Here is a 22,593-nt window from a genome sequence, read left to right as displayed (position 1 = left end):
ATGGGTTGGGGAGCACAACATGTACAACAACAACAAACACAACAACAACAACAAAAGCAGCAGCAACATCAACAGCAGGCTCAGCAACAGCTTCATCAACATCAGCAGCAAATGAAACAGAAGTCGTCTTCGTCGTCCACCAACACTTCTTCAGCACAGTTTCCGCAAAAACAACAACATCATCACCAAAACGCAGCTGCGGTCGCAGCAGTAGCAGCGGCAGCTATGCATGCTCCTCTCGGTACGCATGCAGCACCTTTAGCACCACCGCCACCACACCCTCATACACACCCGCATGCGCTTGATATGTTGTACTCCCAGAACCGCCAACAACAGCAACAACAACAAATACACCACTATCACCAACACGCTCAGCAGCAGCAGCAGCATTACCAACAAAGTAGCTCCGGCATTCCGAGTAGTAGCAACAGCAGCACTGGCAGTCACGGACACGGTCTCAGTTCAAAAAGCATTGGCAGCAGCTCGACGTCATCCAAAAGCAGCACCGGCAGTGCTTCAAATGGCAACACTAGCAACAGCGCGTCACGTCATATTGCGACCTCTACCACCACTGCTGCACAACAGTTAGTCGCTGCCGCTGCAGCCGAAAGCGCAGCCGCTTATAACTTTTTGTGTGGCTCCGCAGCAGCGGCTGCCGCAGCCGCCGCCACTATGCTTAGCCCACCGCTGAGTGCAAACACTACACTAACCGCGGTGAATCCATTCGCAAACCCTTTTGATTGGTTAGGCGCAGGCAGTGCTACAGCGGTCACTGCACATGCGGATAAGCAAGCTCGAGCGGCTGCAGCAGAGAAGCAATTGCGCGCGGCTGACGCTAGTCGTTTTAATCGTGCGGCTCAACAACAACATCAGCAGCAGCATCAACACAACAGTGCGTCAGCTGCAACGCCATCATCTTCTTCGGCAGCAGCAGCGGCTGCAGCAGCTGCTAATGATTTCATGTCGCTCTTCAGTGCCGCGGCAGCAGCGGCTGCAGCTGGTGAACATGCGACCACGCATCGCAGCTCCTCGAATACTTCGGCAGGTTCGGTTGCAAGTTCAACTTCATCAACAGCGGCAGCGGCCTCATCGGCTGCTTTGGCTGTAGCACATGCCTCATCATTATTCTCGCCACCATCAGCCGCATCAGCCAATGCATATCACTTGCAACCGCCCAGCGCTGCAGTAGCGGCGGCTGCTGCAGCCGCTGCAGCGGCAGGCACACATGGACTGCCCTCGCCGACTATATACCCGCCTACGCCGCCACCGTCGACGCCCTGGATACATCCGTGGTACGCGGGTGGTGAGACTTTTTGAAGTTGACGCGGGCGCGCGATATAAATCACAACAAATAGTGACGCAGGTGTGGGGTAAAAGAAATAGCGAGGTAAAATTGCAGAAACTATAAGTGCAAGCGTTGTGGTCTGCTAAATTTATTTCTTCTTGTTCAGAATTGATGTTAATTGCTGTTTCATAAGTTGTATATCATGTTGTGTATTGTACATTTTTAATTGCAGAACAATCGAATATATTCGCTTCATATTGAAAGTGATATTCCAGAATTTTGTTTATTTTTTTATAAAATTCTTTATTTGATATTTAAATTGGACTGCATGAAAAAATTATACTTTTGAGTTAAGTTATTTTTCTTTAAGTTTGAGTTAGGAAAGAAAAAATGAGTGTACATCTCCCCAGAAACCTTAAATAAAAATGGAAGAAAAAAATGTCAAGAACAAATTAACAAAAGAACTGAATGTAAATTTAGTAAAAAAAAACAAAAACATTTCACGTATTTATAATCCAAAAGGTACTTACGAATTATTTCTCTACTGTAAACGTGTTTATGGATAATTGGAAAATTAATCACTTAACGGTTTTGAGAAAAGCGTTGAAAACTCCAACATTTGTTTAAATCCTTAAAGTTATACTAATAGCTGCGTAAGTTTGACTGTATAAGTAGAGTATAGCAATAAAATAAAAAATATAGGCTACAACCTTAGATGTCAAGTTTCTTTAGTATTTAAGCATTATAAGAAAAATACTAGAATATTACACCAAATCAAGTGAGAAATAAAATTTCGTTAGATTCATAGGAAAACGAGGAAATATTAGCCATGTCAGGTACACTTTTGCTCTACTGAAACTACTTTTTAATCGAAACTTGAAACTAAATACACACAAAAAAATCTTAAAAATGTTACTTAAAACTAGTATGGAATTTTAAGTGGCTTTGTACGTATTGACTGAAGATCGCAGAAAATTTAAAACATACTTTCCGAAATGATTATATTTAGTTCTTGGACTAGCTTAACTTGAAGTCTGCCTAATATTCGAAAATGTTGATTTGACCGAAAGGCTACAGAAAGAGATTTTTACCAAATACTCGTAAGTCAAACGTTCTTCGAGCGAAAGTTACTCCACAAAAAAATCGCCGCTTGAATGAAATGTGCATAATCCGTTTTATGGATTAAATATATAAGTTTACAATATGTTAATTTGTTATAATTAAAGTAATTATTAAAACATACTTACAAATTACACCTGAAAGTATTTGTCGCCCCTATAATCTGTAAGTTTTGCTTTTAATTATTAATAAAAAGTTGTGCATTATACGTACATGTAAATATATCGTAAACTTAAATTTAGTTTTGTTTAATTTATTTTTTGTGTTTTTTAAGGAATAAATTACTTCCTTTTTTTTTCTAAACACATAGCAAAATGAAAATCAAAGACTAGCATTACTGGTGTTAACCTTAGTATTAAAATTAATATGAATAATCACGCGCAGTAGGGGAAACAATAAAGTGTAACATACAAATAAATCACAATATCATATTTGCTTAATCAGTAAATATTAAACAACAATAAAATGCAACACATTGTAAATAAATACATACATATGTTGAAATTAAAACAAAAATATCTCTTTGACTTAATGGAGTTATAATATCCAAAACTATTATTTGGATAAAGGGTAAGTTGCGAAAAGGGCAGTTTTTCATTCCAACCAAAATTCTTTTTCCCCAGTTTAACTGCGTTGAAACGACCAATTTTGCAGAGCTAAATGGCTAAATGGTCCTCAGTTTCTTAAGAAGTCGAGTGTTTATTATGTCGTGTTAAACAATTTCGATAAACCAAAATAAATTCAGCGCGATGACTCAAGAATCCATTTAATGTCTCTATTAGAGGTCCAGTAAGGTCCAGCAACGTAAAACAAGAGTTTTGATGAGACTTGAAAGATGTTTATTGTATGAAAGTTCGTACAGGAAAATTTTATAATGTGACCAGACAATTTTTTCCAAGGCGAATCTATTAAAGGTGGTATCGGTAAATCAGCTCATTTGTTGCTTTTCTTTTGCTGTGTCCATGTGGCTGCCAGCACAGAATGGAACTATGAATGTGCCGTTATTTTCTCTAAATGAAAATTTTTTAAATTCTTACTGTATTTAACAAAGGAAATACATTCCAACATCACGGAATTTTAAAATGGTATATTTTTGAATTGTTAACAACGCTCTAATTACTCCTGTAGCACCTGCCACTTGTGCGATGTAGTCACCTGTCGTCTTCGAGTAACTCATCTAACGGTAAACCCAGAAAGCGTGCTCTGTTTCGCTATCTACTGTCGCCATCAAGGCTAATTCAAGGCGCATTCATTAAAGGTGGTGGCACTAGACCAACAACAATGTTCTGTACGTTTGATTGTCAAAGCAAAGTATTGGGAAAGTAGAAAACAATTAATGATTCGCCTTGTTTCATTCTGAGCTGACAGCCACATGGACACGGCGAAAGAAAAAAATCAAATCAGCTGATTTACCAACACCACCTTTAATAGATTCGCCTTGAGCTAATTCATATTTTTTTTGTTTTTAGTATGTCATTTGATTGCTATTGCTGCCAGTAGGTTCGCGTAGCTTCTAGATTATCAACAATATTTATTTATTTGTATGAAAAATTATAAAATCATTTCAAACTTTGCAACAAAAATGTACAAAGTTAAGTACGCAATAAATCACCTATTTACCTGTGTTCAATGGATTTCATTGCTTTCTAGAAAATTGGAACACAATTTGCGCACCTGACTTTGTGGAAAGCGATTTTGAATCACTCAGAAAATCCCCTCATGCAAATACTGCATCATGGGAGCAAAGTTATAATACGTTCACATATAAGTAGATGATATACTTTTTCGTGCTTAATTGCCAATTCGTAATTAAAAAGCGAGATTTCGCATACAAAATTTCTCTCCCAAAATCTGAGATTATAAAACAATCCTAGAACCATACTTTTTTTATGTTCAACCCTGTGTTTTCTGTAATTATTATAGGTCATTATTTTTATGAATGTAAAGAGAAACGACCAGGTAAAAACTAAATAATGGATGCCGGCAAAGAAAACAGGTTTGAAAACGTAATTCTAATAAAATTTTTGTTAGGTATTATTAATTATGTATTCATATAACAGAGAAAAGCGTATGTTCTTAACCACTTTGCCCTCTTACTACTTATTATAAAATGTAATATCGAATTTCGCATGCGTATTGCTGCCATAATTTTTTTAAACCTCAGTAAATGTCCTTTACGGATTTCGTCTAACTGTTTATTACTAGCAGCCAATTGCGTAATTAAATTAGCTGTTTCTTCACCTTTCAAAACAACAGCATTGCCAACTAATGGTTAATTTTGCAGGTAATCTGCCATATGTGAACGAGTAGATACATTTTGTAGTATCCTGCAGTATTGCAAAAATAAGCGCTTTCAAAACAACAACCTACAAAACCACGTTTGTCAATTCTGCAACGAAGAGACACTTTCTATCCAACACATCGTTACAAATTGTGAAGCATTACATTCCATAAAACAATCAATATCAAGCCACACAATAGAAGAACTTCTGTCCGAAGTTAACGCAGAAAACATTAAAAGTTTTATCCACTTTATTTACAAAATTAATTTGTATTTTGAAATCTAAATTATACACGAATATTATTATATAAATACTTATGTTACGTAAAGCTGATGGCCTAGTCGCTAATGCTTTTTAATTCATTGTGATTGTAATTCATTACTTTTCCAATTTTCAAATAAAAAAAAAAAGCGCTAGGCTTAAAGAAATTAAATTGTGTTAATTGTTTAGATAGTAATATTTTTTGAATCCACAAGTAGTTAGGTATTCCACGGTAATCTATAAAAATAATAAATAAAAGAAAATTATTTCAATCTTAAAACAATCAATTCTTTTTTCGATAACAACGAAGGTCTATGGAACGTACCTTACATGCAACACTGCTTTTACACCAATCAGATTGATGCTAGTAACTGGCGATTGAAACATTATCTATGATTGAAACTGGCACAGAAATTATATCAGCAGCAGTGTTCGGACTTTTTTTTCGTTTAGTGGTAGAATTTAAAAAAAATAGTGGTAGATTTATGAAAAAAGTGGTAGATTTAGGGTAAAACTTAAATATGCTTTATTTATTTAATAACAAACATAAATATAATATTTCACATAAGATTTCATCAACGTAAATGGCAGAGAATGTTGCACATAGTACATAACCATCGCAAGTTCCTTAGATTGGTGTGTAGTTTCTGAATTTTTTTCAACACTTTCCGAAATGGTGATTTGCTTCAGCCGGGCCTGGTCTTTTGTGTTCACTGCGTTCATATGCTTTTTAGTATTAGCATGCCGGTCTAATAATGTTACATCATTTGCAAGAAACGTTTTGCAATATTTACAGAATGCTTTAAAGTCTGCATTTTCTAGCCATTCCCGACCATTTTCCCATTCCTGCTTGTATTTTTGATTGTACTTAGATTTCTTTTTTGTCGGCTTATTATTATTTGACGACTCAGTCGTTGCCGGCACGTTTTCTGCAGTATATATTCAAAAGAAGTTTGTATTTTATATTTCTGTACACAAATCTCAATATTAAAAAAGTTTACCCTTTTAGGAATTTCTCCATCTTCAACAAATACGAAAACGCAACAGTATTAAATGAGTGGCGCAAAATTATGTGTCAAACGTCACTGTTGCCAACATCATTCATTGCGCAAAGTATTTGACGATATATTAAAGTGCTGCCAGCCTGTTTCTTTTTTTAGTAGAATAAAAGTTCTAATATAATATTGTAATTCATAACATATAATAATATTTTGGAAAATAGTGTGTGAAAAAGATTGACTTCTTCAAAAGTTGAAAAAAGTGGTAGATTTTTAAGCTTGCGTGGTAGAAGTGGTAGAAATTAAAATTTTCGGAACAAAGTGGTATGTCTACCACTTTAGTGGTAGAAGTCCGAACACTGATCAGCAGCAATCATAGATAATGCAGCAATAGTAGCAACAAAACTCGCATATTAAAAACTAGGGGAATCAAATTTATCAGTGTATTAAACGCAACGGAATATTAAATTTGTTGAAAAAAAATTGCCAGGTAAATGGGAATACTTCAAGATATTGTATTTGTATTCGTTGCATTTGAAATAACTTGTTTGCAAACAAGTTGATATATGTGAAATACGGCGTTAATGTGAGAATTGCAATTGCATTGTTATAGTGTTGGTCGGAGAGTAGTAATTGTGAACAGCAAGACAGCATGAAAATTGGGAAATTAAACTTGGTCGGCGTTCGAGTAATACACCAGCGCAGAGTAAGTGTGTACCGCCGCATAACTTGGGACCTGCTGATAGTGCCTCCTAAGACCTTGTAGATACTTATCTCGGAGCGTATTACTCTACTCCTAATATTGCTACTTATACAAACAGAGCACTACTTGTAGTTAAATGTATATTTATTATACGTTTTTACTTATTCATTTTATTTTCTATTTACAGTTTATTCGGATTTTATTTTCAAGCATAAATTGTTCGCCGTACCAATTCATTGGCAATCAAAGCCTGTTCCCAGTGCGCTTGCAACTCTGCACGCGGCAAAGAGTGAATATAGAGATTTACACCAATACACCAACCCACATTTTGCATATCAACTCAGCTTATTCTACTAAACAGCAGCAAAATGACAGAGCAATCAAATTTCGTACGAATTTGTGAAATTCTTTTTTGAAATTTTCTTTTATTTTGGTTTGCTTGCTTTTCGTTTTGAATTCAACCGTCAGATTCAAACTGATATAAGTATTGAAGCGGTGAAAAAATAACAATTTAAAGCATATTGCAGAGAACGTTAAATATAGAGAATTCTCACGAGCTACGAATAGTGTGAATTGTCAAAAATGAAGTGAAACCGCGAACACTATTTCACCTCGCTTAACTCGAAGGCGGGGAAGTTCTTAACAGACCTGATTACAGTGAATTATGTACAAGTACATTGGCTCTGCTCAGTTTTTGGTTTCTGTATGAAATCAAATTGACAAATGCCGACGGCATTTTGCAAGGCATTTGCTTGTGCATTTTTATGTTCCCTTGGTAAACGAAAATTTATTCAATTTGTATTTTCAAACAAATACAACCAAATAAAGATTTAAAATCCAAGTAACTTTAATGCACACATTTTGTTGTGTGCGTTTTAGTAAATTTGATGAAAATTTTTACTAATTTTTCGAGTCGAAATTAATTTTAGACAAAAATTCAAAGAGCATTGAATATATGTATGTATATCAATATATGTATATATACATACATATATTTTGTTAGTTATATTTGTGCAAAAGTTCAATTGCATCTTCAATTCTTATAGTGTTAGAAATGTATGTATGTGCACATGCACTGCAGCAACAATGACCTACCTCACGACGCATTGCCTTATCATATTTATGTGCATTTGAATATGCATTTTTTGGTCCTGTGCCAAACGAAAATTTTTTAAATTTACCTATGTATATTACAGGGAATAATTCATATATGTATGCATTTTATAGACAGTACAAAACTTTAAAATTTAAAATAAATAAAAGAAAACTTCAAAGAAACGTATTTGCATACATATATGGGACAACTAAGTTCTATTGCATCTTTAATATAGTGTTGCACGCATATGTATGCACTGAAGCAACATGACCTACCTCACGAGCATCGCCTTATCATATTTCATGCAATAATTAGGATGTAAATATTCGAATGATCGAATTCCTGCAAATGCTAAAACAACTTCTTCTGCATATGCATCGACGCATGTGCATGTGCGTATGTATATGCACACCTGATCCCTAACTATATCTATATATCAATCAATCGATCAAATCAAAAAATTCTGTATACAAAACGCTTCATTACATTTTCATTACCAGGCACACAGGAAGATGGCATATGCAAATATAAATATTGAATTCAAGCAAAACAATGCTTATTAATATACACATATGCATGTACATACAACCGCACACACAGGGCATTCGCTTTATTCCTCAAAATGCGTATGTCGTTCAAAGCTAAAATTCTATGCCTAGCGACTACAAGAACAAAATGCAGTCATAGACGCAGGCGTAGCGGCCATCATTCTAGTTGCCATAGCGCTGAACAGTCGCGGCGGCGCCGAACAGTTTCAACTATTGTACTGTGCAACAAAAACTCATCTTCAAAAAATTCATTGATAAATTCGAGCTCATAGTTCTAAGAGCAAGAACTTTCATTCATAAACGAGCCGCCCATATGCCAATTTTCTCGACAATTCGAAAATAGTCAATATTTGAATATTTCGCGTAGAATTATTTGCCAATATTTGATAAATCTTCAATTTTTGTCAAGTCGAGTGCCCGCGGCATCGTACATATGTATGCAAAAATATATGTATGTAAATATGTCTTTCTAAATGCTCGACAGCCGCAGCTGCTGTGCGTCAAGTGCGCGCATGAGCATACAGTAAGTTGCAGAAGAAAACAAGTAGCTTAAAAAAAAAGGTCTGATTCGGACATTTTAATACTAAGATAAAATTTGGAAACAATTATTTTATGTTAACTGATAGTAGGCAAATAGTTAATTAGTAGATTACTTTACGTATGTAGTTTTTCAATTGATAAAAAGTGCACAAAACATATGCATATATCTGCAGTTAGAAACTTACTCTGAAATCAGAGCATTTGTAGGTGCCTGTAAACATGTCAAGGTTACTGTACATACAATGCTGTGCCTATGAATGTGCGCTGCGCCTTTGAATGCGCGCTGGATTTCTTGCAAAGTTTTACCGTTTTATCTTGAGCTGTGGCTGGTGAGCACACATACACACAGCATATACATATGCGCAAATGTATATAAATTCACAAATGTATATAAATTCACAAATTTACATTTGCATATGCCATCTTCCTGTGCGCCTGGTAATGAAGCGTTTGCTATAGAGGATTTTGATTCAGTTGAAGGGAATTCAACAAAGTTTTACAGACACCAGACAGACAGACATAACATATGTACATAATTTGGATGATTTGGAGAAATTCAAATATATAGGTCATATTAAAAAGCTACCTAGCATTCTTTGCTTCTAATCACCAACAAATTCTTATCGACTGCTGCTAAATTTACATAATTCAGCCCCTTCCTGTTAATTTTTGTTGAAAAATCTGTCAGTGGTGAAATTGTCTTCGCGAGACGAGTACCCCTCGAAAATGAACACTTTCCAGTCATTAAGACTTCTCTATTCATTAACGTTCTCTGCATATTGTAATCGTGTAGATCGACAAAAAGGGAGGGGAGTTACTTTTTTTATAACAGGTGGCGCTAAAGTAATCATCCTATCAGAAAATGCTATACATTTTGCGATTGGCACCTAATGTCAGTTCTGTTTTGACATTTGTGTAGTATACACATGCGAAATACACGTTAATAAACAATGTTACGCTACACTGCTACAGAACGCGGAATATTGCTGACTATTTATTTGACCAATGATCGGTCGGTGACTTTGGCACAACGTGAATTTCGTCGCAGATTTCCTCGCCGTCCAACGCCTACTGGTGAAACACTGCGACGTTTAGCCGCTCGCCTCGAAGAGACTGGCACAACACGAGATGCTGCCTAGCCGTTCTGCAGAGAATATTGCTGCTGTAGCCAAGGATGTCATGGAAGCGCCGTCGACATCGACCAGACGATATGCCACGCAAATGGGTATCAGTCGACGGTCTTTACAGCGAATTTTGGTACAACATTTGAAGATGTTTCCCTACAAAGTCCAGACGGTGCATCAGCTGTTAGCTGCTGACCGCCAATCGCGTCTAACATACGCTCAAGACATCCTTAATCACCACTAAAAGGAAGATGATTTTTCATCAAAATTAATCATGAGTGGTGAGGCACATTTCCATCTTAGCGGGTACGTAAATAAGCAAAATTTACGCTTCTGGGGCGCTGAAAATCCGCGTGTAACCCACGAAGAGCCATTACACCCGCTCAAAGTCACTGTATGGTGTGCTGTTTTCGCTGAAGGAGTCATCGGATCTTTTTTCTTCGAAGACGTCGCGGGCAAACAGTTACTGTGAATGGTGAGCGCTATAGAGCAATGATCAACGAGTTCTTTTTGCCGCAACTTGAATAATTGGGGTTGGAAAACATGTGGTTCCAACACGACGATGCAACGGCACACACTGCACGTGCCACAACCGATATGCTGAAGGATCCCGTTTGGCGATTTGCACTGGCCAGCAAGATCGCCTGATTTGACCGCTCCAGACTTCTTTTTGTGGGGCTTTTTGAAGTCGCGGGTTTATGTCAACAAACCTCAGACTCTTGCAGCCCTCAAAGACAATATCTGTCAAGAATGTGAGGACCCATCGCCGGAAGTTTTGGCCAAAGTGATGGAAAATGCCATAAAAAGGGCTCAAATGGCAATCGACTGTGGCGGCGGCCATTTACATGACATCATATTCTCGACTTGATGTAAAAAAAATTAAAAGACCAAATAAAAATAATCCACAAGAAGAATCAAAGTTTTTCATTGTTTTTTGAGATTACAGCCAAAAAAAACATCGCAAGCTTACTTTTGCGCCACCTTGTATTAGTTTTGAAAGATTAAGTGGTGAGTACTAGAATATGTATTTAAGAAACAATGTATATTAATATAAGCTTATATTTGTATGTCTTTCAATAAAATTCTATTTTCAAGTCATTTAATTATTACAATGTATAGTTAATATAGATATACTGACTTTTTTCACATATACGCCACCAACCCAAAACTCATTTAAATTTTAATACTTGCTAATTTTAACGGCTGCCTGCAAAGCAACTCAATATTTTTTTGCGAAAATGAGGTAACATTGCATCTTTTTCGAAAGTCACAAAAAGCAAGTAAAACGGTTTACTACTTGTTCCAATTTTTTTTATCTATTTGGGTTCCTTGCTCTAATGTTACCTATGTCTACACACATTACAGAGAACGTTAATGAATAGAGAAGTCTTAATGACTGGAAAGTGTTCATTTTCGAGGGGTACTCGTCTCGCGAAGACAATTTCACCACTGACAGATTTTTCAACAAAAATTAACAGGAAGGGGCTGAATTATGTAAATTTAGCAGCAGTCGATAAGAATTTGTTGGTGATTAGAAGCAAAGAATGCTAGGTAGCTTTTTAATATGACCTATATATTTGAATTTCTCCAAATCATCCAAATTATGTACATATGTTATGTCTGTCTGTCTGGTGTCTGTAAAACTTTGTTGAATTCCCTTCAACTGAATCAAAATCCTCTATAGCAAACGCTTCATTACCAGGCGCACAGGAAGATGGCATATGCAAATGTAAATTTGTGAATTTATATACATTTGTGAATTTATATACATTTGCGCATATGTATATGCTGTGTGTATGTGTGCTCACCAGCCACAGCTCAAGATAAAACGGTAAAACTTTGCAAGAAATCCAGCGCGCATTCAAAGGCGCAGCGCACATTCATAGGCACAGCATTGTATGTACAGTAACCTTGACATGTTTACAGGCACCTACAAATGCTCTGATTTCAGAGTAAGTTTCTAACTGCAGATATATGCATATGTTTTGTGCACTTTTTATCAATTGAAAAACTACATACGTAAAGTAATCTACTAATTAACTATTTGCCTACTATCAGTTAACATAAAATAATTGTTTCCAAATTTTATCTTAGTATTAAAATGTCCGAATCAGACCTTTTTTTTTAAGCTACTTGTTTTCTTCTGCAACTTACTGTATGCTCATGCGCGCACTTGACGCACAGCAGCTGCGGCTGTCGAGCATTTAGAAAGACATATTTACATACATATATTTTTGCATACATATGTACGATGCCGCGGGCACTCGACTTGACAAAAATTGAAGATTTATCAAATATTGGCAAATAATTCTACGCGAAATATTCAAATATTGACTATTTTCGAATTGTCGAGAAAATTGGCATATGGGCGGCTCGTTTATGAATGAAAGTTCTTGCTCTTAGAACTATGAGCTCGAATTTATCAATGAATTTTTTGAAGATGAGTTTTTGTTGCACAGTACAATAGTTGAAACTGTTCGGCGCCGCCGCGACTGTTCAGCGCTATGGCAACTAGAATGATGGCCGCTACGCCTGCGTCTATGACTGCATTTTGTTCTTGTAGTCGCTAGGCATAGAATTTTAGCTTTGAACGACATACGCATTTTGAGGAATAAAGCGAATGCCCTGTGTGTGCGGTTGTATGTACATGCATATGTGTATATTAATAAGCATTGTTTTGCTTGAATTCAATATTTATATTTGCATATGCCATCTTCCTGTGTGCCTGGTAATGAAAATGTAATGAAGCGTTTTGTATACAGAATTTTTTGATTTGATCGATTGATTGATATATAGATATAGTTAGGGATCAGGTGTGCATATACATACGCACATGCACATGCGTCGATGCATATGCAGAAGAAGTTGTTTTAGCATTTGCAGGAATTCGATCATTCGAATATTTACATCCTAATTATTGCATGAAATATGATAAGGCGATGCTCGTGAGGTAGGTCATGTTGCTTCAGTGCATACATATGCGTGCAACACTATATTAAAGATGCAATAGAACTTAGTTGTCCCATATATGTATGCAAATACGTTTCTTTGAAGTTTTCTTTTATTTATTTTAAATTTTAAAGTTTTGTACTGTCTATAAAATGCATACATATATGAATTATTCCCTGTAATATACATAGGTAAATTTAAAAAATTTTCGTTTGGCACAGGACCAAAAAATGCATATTCAAATGCACATAAATATGATAAGGCAATGCGTCGTGAGGTAGGTCATTGTTGCTGCAGTGCATGTGCACATACATACATTTCTAACACTATAAGAATTGAAGATGCAATTGAACTTTTGCACAAATATAACTAACAAAATATATGTATGTATATATACATATATTGATATACATACATATATTCAATGCTCTTTGAATTTTTGTCTAAAATTAATTTCGACTCGAAAAATTAGTAAAAATTTTCATCAAATTTACTAAAACGCACACAACAAAATGTGTGCATTAAAGTTACTTGGATTTTAAATCTTTATTTGGTTGTATTTGTTTGAAAATACAAATTGAATAAATTTTCGTTTACCAAGGGAACATAAAAATGCACAAGCAAATGCCTTGCAAAATGCCGTCGGCATTTGTCAATTTGATTTCATACAGAAACCAAAAACTGAGCAGAGCCAATGTACTTGTACATAATTCACTGTAATCAGGTCTGTTAAGAACTTCCCCGCCTTCGAGTTAAGCGAGGTGAAATAGTGTTCGCGGTTTCACTTCATTTTTGACAATTCACACTATTCGTAGCTCGTGAGAATTCTCTATATTTAACGTTCTCTGCACATTATTAGGTATTTGATTCCACTATCGCCGAGTCAGTTGCATTACAATTTGCTATACTGTTTGTGAATTTGAAACGTACATTTATTTATTTTTGGTTCTTTCTTTTCGTCTACAATTCAAACTTCGGGAGCAAAGTGCCGGCAGATATTCACTGTTTTGCAGTTTGTTTTGATATTTTATTTAATTTATTTTCCATGTTATTCAACTGAAACTAATCATTTTATTTTATTTAACTTAATATCGGTTAGGTTTGGTTGAACTATGAAATTATTATGCATATCGCACCCTAAATACAAAGTCACAACTCAAAATACTAAGATTTTCAGGACAGACGAAAAACGTTTTATGTAAAAATTACACTGTGTGACAAAAAATAAATAAATTAAATATACTTTTATGGAGACCTAGCACAACTTATGCCTATAGAAAAACTAAACAAAATGGTATAGGAGAAATTTCCAATACACCCCCAAAATCTCATTTTATGACCATAAAACCGTTTTTCAGTAGGTTGATGTGAAGAATCACTCCTAACTTCGCCAATTACCATCCGATTTCGAATTTGTTTTTTAAGTTCGAAAGAACAAAAACAAGCCTTTTTGACAGTGTGTTGACAATTTTTCTGAAATGACAACTGACGAGACTGTAGGCGGAAGTATTTGAATTTTTTTTATTTTTTCACTATTTTTTCAACTTTGACATAATTTTTACGATATTATCCGATATTGAGGATTTCTTTTAGTACACTACTGTTATAGTAAATTTAATTTTGCGTCGAATGAGCTATATTTGACTGTAATTGAATTAAAATTAATAGAGTTGTGTGAGTTTTAAGATTTTTTCTTTTTTTTTACTACGAGATTTGGTATGCGTTTCGAAGCATGAAAATGATAACAAGTGTCATTATAAACACATAATAGTTATTGGAGTATTGTGCAGTGCAGCACTGTACCGTGCAGTACACAACGGAACTGGTTCCAAACTTAAAAATGCAGTGGAAACGGCCCTTTGGAGTTTAGTATGGTACGGTACACTTGTCATTCTCTTCATCAGTTTTGAATACTTCTCTGTAAGAAATTCGATCATCATCATTCATCTGAAGTCGTCATCAACTAAATTCCATTGTTTAAATCGAGAAGCGAGCGTTTCAGATTGTCTTCCCGATAGAAATAAATCACGAGAAAGATCCTGAAAATCTGAATTTGATACAATGTGTCGTTCTGAAGACTTAGAACCAGACAGAAAGTACTGTTCATCATCAGGTTTATTGTTATCAGTTTGATCAACATCAGCAATGAGTTGAACTTCCTTCAGTTCCTGCAGTTGAGTCAATCATATCGTCCAAGACTACGGGGTTCTTAGCAGTTTCAACATCAGCATACTTTATGTGCTTTCGAGCTTTATAATGATGACCGTTTACGTCCGTTTTATAAAAATAACAATCATCTGGTTTATGATAAGGCTGATGATGCCACATCATCGGAGAATATTGAGAAATTCGACTTTTCTGGCAACGTTTTGATTTATATCTCTTGAATTTAAATGAAACAAACAATAAAACTTTCACGTTTTAATAAGGTTAAATTATAATAACAAACTTCTTATGTTAATCAATGTACAGTGTGAACTTTGGTACACTTGGGAGCTTTTTCATATTTCCATTGAAAAAAAAAAGTGCTATAATATGTCAGATATTTTCGTAAGATCTAACCAGTTCTGTTGTATGCAGTACTGTGTACCCTTATGTATACATATATACTCCAATAAATATTACGTATCTATAATAACGCATCAAAACACGTCCTTATTCCCATTTAGCGTAAGTTATACCTACATACCAAATTAGTAAAAAAAAAAAAAAAATCTTAAAACTCACACAACTCTATTAATTTTAATTCAATTACAGTCAAATATAGCTCATTCGACGCAAAATTAAATTTACTATAACAGTAGTGTACTAAAAGAAATCCTCAATATCGGATAATATCGTAAAAATTATGTCAAAGTTGAAAAAATAGTGAAAAAATAAAAAAAAATTCAAATACTTCCGCCTACAGTCTCGTCAGTTGTCATTTCAGAAAAATTGTCAACACACTGTTAAAAAGGCTTGTTTTTGTTCTTTCGAACTAAAAAAACAAATTCGAAATCGGATGGAAATTGGCGAAGTTAGGTGTGATTCTTCACATCAACCTACTGAAAAACGGTTTTATGGCCATAAAACGAGATTTTGGGGGTGTATTGGAAATTTCTCCTATACCATTTTTCTTAGTTTTACCATACCTACAAGTTGTACTAGGTCTCCATAAAAGTATAAAATCACTGTCGCACAGTGTTATTGTAATATTTAAAGAAAATATTGTTCCATCATGAAAATATACAACACTAGCGTACCCTCGCCCGCTTCGCTAGAAGATAAATTCAATGATTTGCTGAAAGAGAATAAAATTAATACGAAACAAAGCAAATTATTTGATACAATTTCATTCGAACTTTATTGTAACACTTTTTGGTAGACAACGTTTTTGGTTTTTTCATCTTTCGCGTGAATAATGACGATGGTTTGCCAACTCGTGAGCAAGCTACATACAATTGTCCATGAGAAAAAATTGGGTATTCTAAATTAATACCGCACATTTGTAGAGACTGTCCTTGCGCCTTATTAATTCTCATAGCGAAGGCAAGGCGAATAGGGAACTGCAAACGTTTGAAATCGAATGGTAAATCCGCCGGAATCAGTGGAATTCAGGGTATCAAAATGTCTTCTCCTTTGTACTTCCCTTTCAAAATTGTTGCTTCGATAACGTTACCCATTAGCTTCTTCACAGCGAGTCTGGTACCGTTGCAAAGTCGGGGCACATTACTATTGCGCAGCATAATAATCGGTGCTCCAATTTTTAATCGTAAATTATGAGGTGGTAAGCCTGGCAAATCGAGTGAGTTTAAGAATTCAGTTGGATAATTTACGACCTCATCTTGATCAGTAATAGTGTCCATTGACTTATACGCAACTATGTCACCAGGTATTTGATCTAAAATAGCTGAATTTATATCATTGACGTCCTTATTTTTCCCAGCTAAAATTGCTCTTTCGCTGAGTCAATCATGGTTTTTGTAATGTTGAACTATGTTTGGAAATACACTCTGTATCAATGCCTCTTTAGACTGTGCAAAAGTGCAGAAATTGTTAGGCAATGTTATCATTCCTGTTGTTTTTGAAAAAAGGTTTATTTTTTTTGGTTAAAAAGTGTTTTTTGAAGTTTTGAAAAACACTTCGCTCTAACAAATTTCTTCTCAGTTAATTGCTGAAAATTAAATATTTTGAAAAAACTATTTTTTTTAATTTAACGTTTTTGAGAAAATTTTGTTCTTGAAAAAATTTCATACTTTTGTAAAAGTTTAAATTGATTTGTTAAAAAAGATTTTTTTCCGCTTTGAAAAACACCCCCTCGAAAAAATGTATTCTCTATTAATAGTGGAATATGAAATGCTTTGAAAACACCTTTTTTTTTAATTTTGTTTGGTTTTCAGAAAATTTTGTTTTGAAAAAATTTCATACCCTTGAAAAAGTTTTATTTTATTTTATTTTATTTGTTTAAAATTTTTGAAATTTTTTTTTTTTTGTAATTTTAGAAAAACACCTCTTCGAAGAAATTTCTTTTATCTTTTTGAGGAAAATTTGGTTTTGAAAAAATTTCATGCTTTCGAATTTTTTTATTTTACTTTATTTCTTCAACATTTTTGAAAACAATTTTTTTTATAATTTTCGAAAAACACCCCTTTGAAAAAATGTTTTCTATGTGTCATAGTGGTATTCCATTAACTTTTAGGATTATAGTCAAATACTTACAAATATCTACGTTTTCACAAATAGCAACAATAAACAAATTTCCTCAAAACCAAAAAATTTACTTTTTTTCTAAAAAAATTCTAAACAAACAACGTAATAGATTTAGAATTTTGTGTTCACGAAAAAACAGTATTGTTTTTATTGTATTAACTGAAAACCAAAATGTTGCAAAAAATCAAAACAAAACTAAATTATTTTTTTGTGTTCATTTGGTCCATATGTTCCATAAAAAGTTGATATGGTAAATAATATGCAGGGTCTGATACACGCAAATTTCCATTGACCATTATAGTGACAAAATTATCGATCACCAATTCCAACAGGATTTCAAAATCAGAGTTGGAATGAGTTGTTGTGTGGTGTACTTCTGAAAAAATGAGAAATAAACAAAATAAATCTAAAAATTCGAATTCTAACTTTATCTTGTGTATGTTCTTATTACCATTGAATTTTTCCAATGAAGCACCATTCATTTTAAATTTTCCAAGAATTTTTTTTATCATTTCGCGTTTCTTTCCTTTTTCATTCGATTCCAACATTTGTTCATAGCCGAAAACATCGTTTGCAAACGCATTCATTTCCATATAGAATTGGTCAAAGAAAGCATTGCTCAATTGAATTGAAACATTATTTTCATAAATACTTAGGACCTTAACTAATGCACCTTGGTACATACCTAACCCAGATATTCATCGCGACCTTGACATCGATACTATTGATGAAACAATACAAAGCGCTAGCAGAAGACACATAAATAGACTATTAACGCATACAAATCCTATGATGAGAAGACTACCAAATAAAGAAAAATCTACCCAAAGTCGGCTTAACCGTCAAACACCAACAGATCTTGCAAAATCCTTGTAATCAATTGTCAACTAATCGTATATGTCATTGTTTGTTAACCACTTGTTTTTAAATAATATGTATGTATATATTTCTTCTAAATGAGCTTGGGGGCATTGGCCCTTCAATATCACTCTCATTCCATCTTTTTGTAAATCAAATTACTTATTGTCTAACGACAGGTGTAATATTTTATGGAAGAAATAAAAAAAAAAAAAAATTTCATTCGAATCATTTGAAATTTCTGTATACAATAACGAAAAATTCAAAAAAAGTTGTACACATAAAATGAATGTCGATTCGAAACTTACTTTAATCTAAGAATCGAGCAAGTTTTGTTTTGTACAATATTTTGATTTTTTCTTTTTTTTATATGAAGAAAATATTTAAAAGAAAATTTTTTTTGCTAAAAACCTTCCCCTACTGGATCCCTATAATATGAAAAAAGAACGAATAAAATTGGCCTCGTATCGGCCCAAAAAAATGCGTACAAACGAACATCATTTCATTTTTATATATATAGATGTATATATTTCTTCTAAATGAGCTTGGGGGCATTGGCCCTTCAATATCACTCTCATTCCATCTTTTTGTAAATCAAATTACTTATTGTCTAACGACAGGTGTAATATTTTATGGAAGAAATAAAAAAAAAAAAAAAAATTTCATTCGAATCATTTTAAATTTCTGTATACAATAACGAAAAATTCAAAAAAAGTTGTACACATAAAATGAATGTCGATTCGAAACTTACTTTAATCTAAGAATCGAGCAAGTTTTGTTTTGTACAATATTTTGATTTTTTCTTTTTTTTATATGAAGAAAATATTTAAAAGAAAATTTTTTTGCTAAAAACCTTCCCCTAGTGGATCCCTATAATATGAAAAAAGAACGAATAAAATTGGCCTCGTATCGGCCCAAAAAAATGCGTACAAACGAACATCATTTCATTTTTATATATATAGATATATATATAGATTGAAGAAGGTTCTACTATATTTTTTTCAATTTTATATTATGTTTGCGAAAATAAAACGAAATTTTTATTTATGACTCTTTAACTGAAATTTTTTCCATTAACTAGTGATATTGTCTTAAGTTGTGCCTTTTAAACTGATAAAATGTTTTAATTTTATAAGTTTCCTAACCTAATTGAACTCACTTTTCACAACTAAAGAGGCACAATGCAAAATAATATACCACGAAATTTATCACTTTTTACAGTTATAGAGGCAGAACTCAAAATAAAACTCTTTATGTATAATAAAAGTAATCAGCTGTTCTTGAGCCCATTAACGCAACTCAAAATAATTATCTTTAGTTGATCGTGCAAAAGCAACACACTTGACATAAAAATAGACATAACTGTATTTTCCAGTTAAAGAAGGTAGTTATGTGAACGAAATATTTGCAGCAGTTAGAAATGTGTACTCTGAATTAATTTATGCAAAAAACTCACTTTTGGAAATTTTTGAGTTGTGACGCTTTTGTATTTAGGGTGCGATATTTATAATTCCAAAATTTACATCTCACTCATTTACTTTTCACTCACTCTTCTTCTTTCTCCCTTTTGCAGGACTTCAAAATTTTCCAGTAATAAAGGGTTTTTCAATTGGCGCGGGTCGATTTTGGCGCCCTGTGGTAGCCATTTTGTTTTGGTGACATCTGTCAAATCTTTTGTTTATTATTCAGTTGTTTATGACAAATCATCATGGCAAGTTACACGATTGAACAGCACGTTCAAATGATAAAACTTTATTATCAAAATGAGTGTTCATTAACGCAGACGTTGCGCGCATTGCGCCCATTTGTCGGTAGACGTGGTGGCCCTTCAAAGTCGATTCTTCAACGTTTGGTGGCCAAATTTGAGACGACCAGGTCAGTAAACAATCAGCCAACACCCGTACGTTCAAGGACCGCAAGATCCGCCGAGAACATTGCCGCGGTCCGTGAAAGTGTACAGCAGAACCCGAGGCAGTCTATTCCTCGTCGTGCACAAGAACTTGCCCTTTCGCAGACTTCAACTTGGCGAATTTTGCGTCGGGACTTGGGCCTACACCCGTACCAGATCCAACTGACCCAGGAGCTCAAAGTTGATGACCGTAGACAACGCCGTTTGTTCGCTGACTGGGCTTCGAATCGTTTGGAAGAGAGCCCCAGTTTTGGGCGAAAAATCATCTTAAGTGACGAGGCACATTTTTGGATGAATGGCTGTGTTAACAAACAAAATTGCCGTATATGGGACGACACCAATCCACACGAGGTTCACCAGGTGATAATGCATCCTCAAAAAGTTACCGTTTGGTGTGGATTTTGGGCCGGCGGCGTCATTGGTCCGTACTTTTTTGAAAACGACGTTGGTGAGGCGGTCACCGTCAACAGCGAGCGCTACACAACGATGATAACCAATTTCTTCGGACCCATATTGAACCATATGGACCTAGACGACATGTGGTTCCAGCAGGACGACGCTACGTGCCACACAGCAAACGCCACGATTGACATTCTGCATGAACGATTTGAGGGTAAGGTTATCTCTCGCAGGGGTGATGTGAATTGGCCACCAAGGTCATGCGATTTGACCCCGCTAGACTTTTTCCTGTGGGGTTTCTTGAAGTCTCAGGTCTATGCAAATAAACCACAATCGACCGATGCTCTAAAGGTGAACATAACACAGCCCATCGCTCAAATTCAGCCGGATCTATGCGGAAGAGTCATTGAAAATTGGACCACTCGGATCCGTTCCACCGTAAGAAGCCGAGGCGGGCATTTCCATACTGATGTCATATTCCATACTTAATGGCATATATGCGCCTTTCAAATAAAAAAAAAATTTTGTCAATAACTCACACACAACTTGTTTTATTCCATTTCAACATCTACCCGCCCAACATCTACCCCTTTAGACATAGGAAACTGCAACCTTTTAGAGAAACGTGAGCCAATCGCGCATCATTAGGCACCACGTTTTCCATTTTTCCAAATATTTATAAACTAACGGGTAATTTTTTAGCTATTATCTTTTTAAGCAGTTGGTTTAAACAGCTGACGCACGTTTCGTGTTTTGTTTCACTGTCAACATCTTCAGTTTGGTCTATAATTTAACCGTGAATCGTCTTACAAAGGAACAACGCTTGCAAATCGTTGAATTTTATTATAAAAATTCGTGTTCTGTTAAGAAAGTTTATCGCGCGCTTCTTCCATTTTATGGTCAGTTTAATCGACCCACTGAAGTGGCTATTCGAGCTATTGTGACTAAATTTAGAACCAAATTTACATTATTGGACATCAAACCATCAACACGTTTAGTTTACGTAGAGTGCGAACTGAAGAAAATATCGCAGCTGTATCGGCCAGTGTTAATGATGAACACCAATATCGATTCGTCGCCGTTCGCAGCAATTGGACCTCTATTACGCACAACGTGCAAAATTTTGCGAAGGGATTTAGGTGTGAATCCTTTCAAAATACAGCTGGTGCAAGATTTGAAGCCGAACGACCTACCGCAACGCAGAATTTTTGTTGAATGGGCTCTTGGAAAGTTGGCCGAAGATCCATTTTTTTATCGAAAAATTGTGTTCAGCGGCGAAGCTGATTTTTGGATCAATGCGTACGTAAATACGCAGAATTGTCGATTTTGGAGTGAAGATCAGCCAGAAGAATTGCAAGAGCTACCAATGTATCCAGAAAAGGTCACAGTTTGGTGCGGTTTATGGGCTGGAGGTATCGTTGGACCGTACTTCTTCAAATATGCTGCGAATCGTAACGTAACTGTGGATGGTGAGCGCTACCGTAAAATGATATCCAACTTTTTTTTTGCCCAAAATGCAAGAGCTTGACTTGCCTGACATGTGGTTTCAGCAAGACGGTACCACATGCCAGACAGCACGCGTAACAATGGACTTGTTGAGAGGCGAGTTCGGTGAAAATATTATTTCACGTTCGGGACCTGTCAATTGGCCACCCAGATCGTGCGATATAACGCCTTTAGATTATTTTTGTGGGGCTATGTTAAAGCTCATGTCTATTCAGACAAGCCTGCTTCAATTAACGCATTGGAAGACAACATTAAAGCATTTATATGTGAGATACCGGCCGAAGCATTGGAAAGGGTATGCCAAAATTGGACTAAGCGGATGGACCA

General features: G+C 35.1%; 2 protein-coding genes across 6 annotated transcripts; both read left to right on the top strand.

Moving 5' to 3' along the window:
- Positions 1-2,612, top strand: LOC128859227 (ecdysone-induced protein 74EF-like). The gene has a single exon (XM_054096041.1). It carries the CDS (start codon positions 1-3, stop codon positions 1,315-1,317), a length of 1,317 nt encoding a protein of 438 aa, XP_053952016.1. The 3' UTR covers positions 1,318-2,612.
- A 2,695-nt stretch (positions 2,613-5,307) lies between these two features.
- LOC128859223 (uncharacterized) lies at positions 5,308-21,283 on the top strand. 5 transcript variants are annotated; one of them, XM_054096035.1, is made up of 4 exons: positions 5,310-5,455; positions 6,325-6,435; positions 6,559-6,651; positions 20,026-21,283. In XM_054096035.1, the coding sequence occupies exon 4, from the start codon at positions 20,161-20,163 to the stop codon at positions 21,247-21,249; it is 1,089 nt and encodes a 362-aa protein (XP_053952010.1). In that variant the 5' UTR covers positions 5,310-5,455; positions 6,325-6,435; positions 6,559-6,651; positions 20,026-20,160; the 3' UTR covers positions 21,250-21,283. The 5 variants fall into 5 exon arrangements, 3 of the variants coding, with proteins under 3 accessions (XP_053952010.1, XP_053952009.1, XP_053952008.1); XM_054096034.1 differs by having other exon boundaries at positions 6,170-6,435; XM_054096033.1 differs by having other exon boundaries at positions 5,957-6,435.
- Positions 21,284-22,593: the final 1,310 nt, after the last annotated feature.

Source organism: Anastrepha ludens, chromosome 3 (assembly GCF_028408465.1).
Source record: "Anastrepha ludens isolate Willacy chromosome 3, idAnaLude1.1, whole genome shotgun sequence".
Classification (NCBI taxonomy): Eukaryota; Metazoa; Arthropoda; class Insecta; order Diptera; family Tephritidae; genus Anastrepha; species Anastrepha ludens.
Note: the sequence above shows the minus strand (reverse complement) of the source record. Positions and strands in the feature narration are given on the sequence as shown.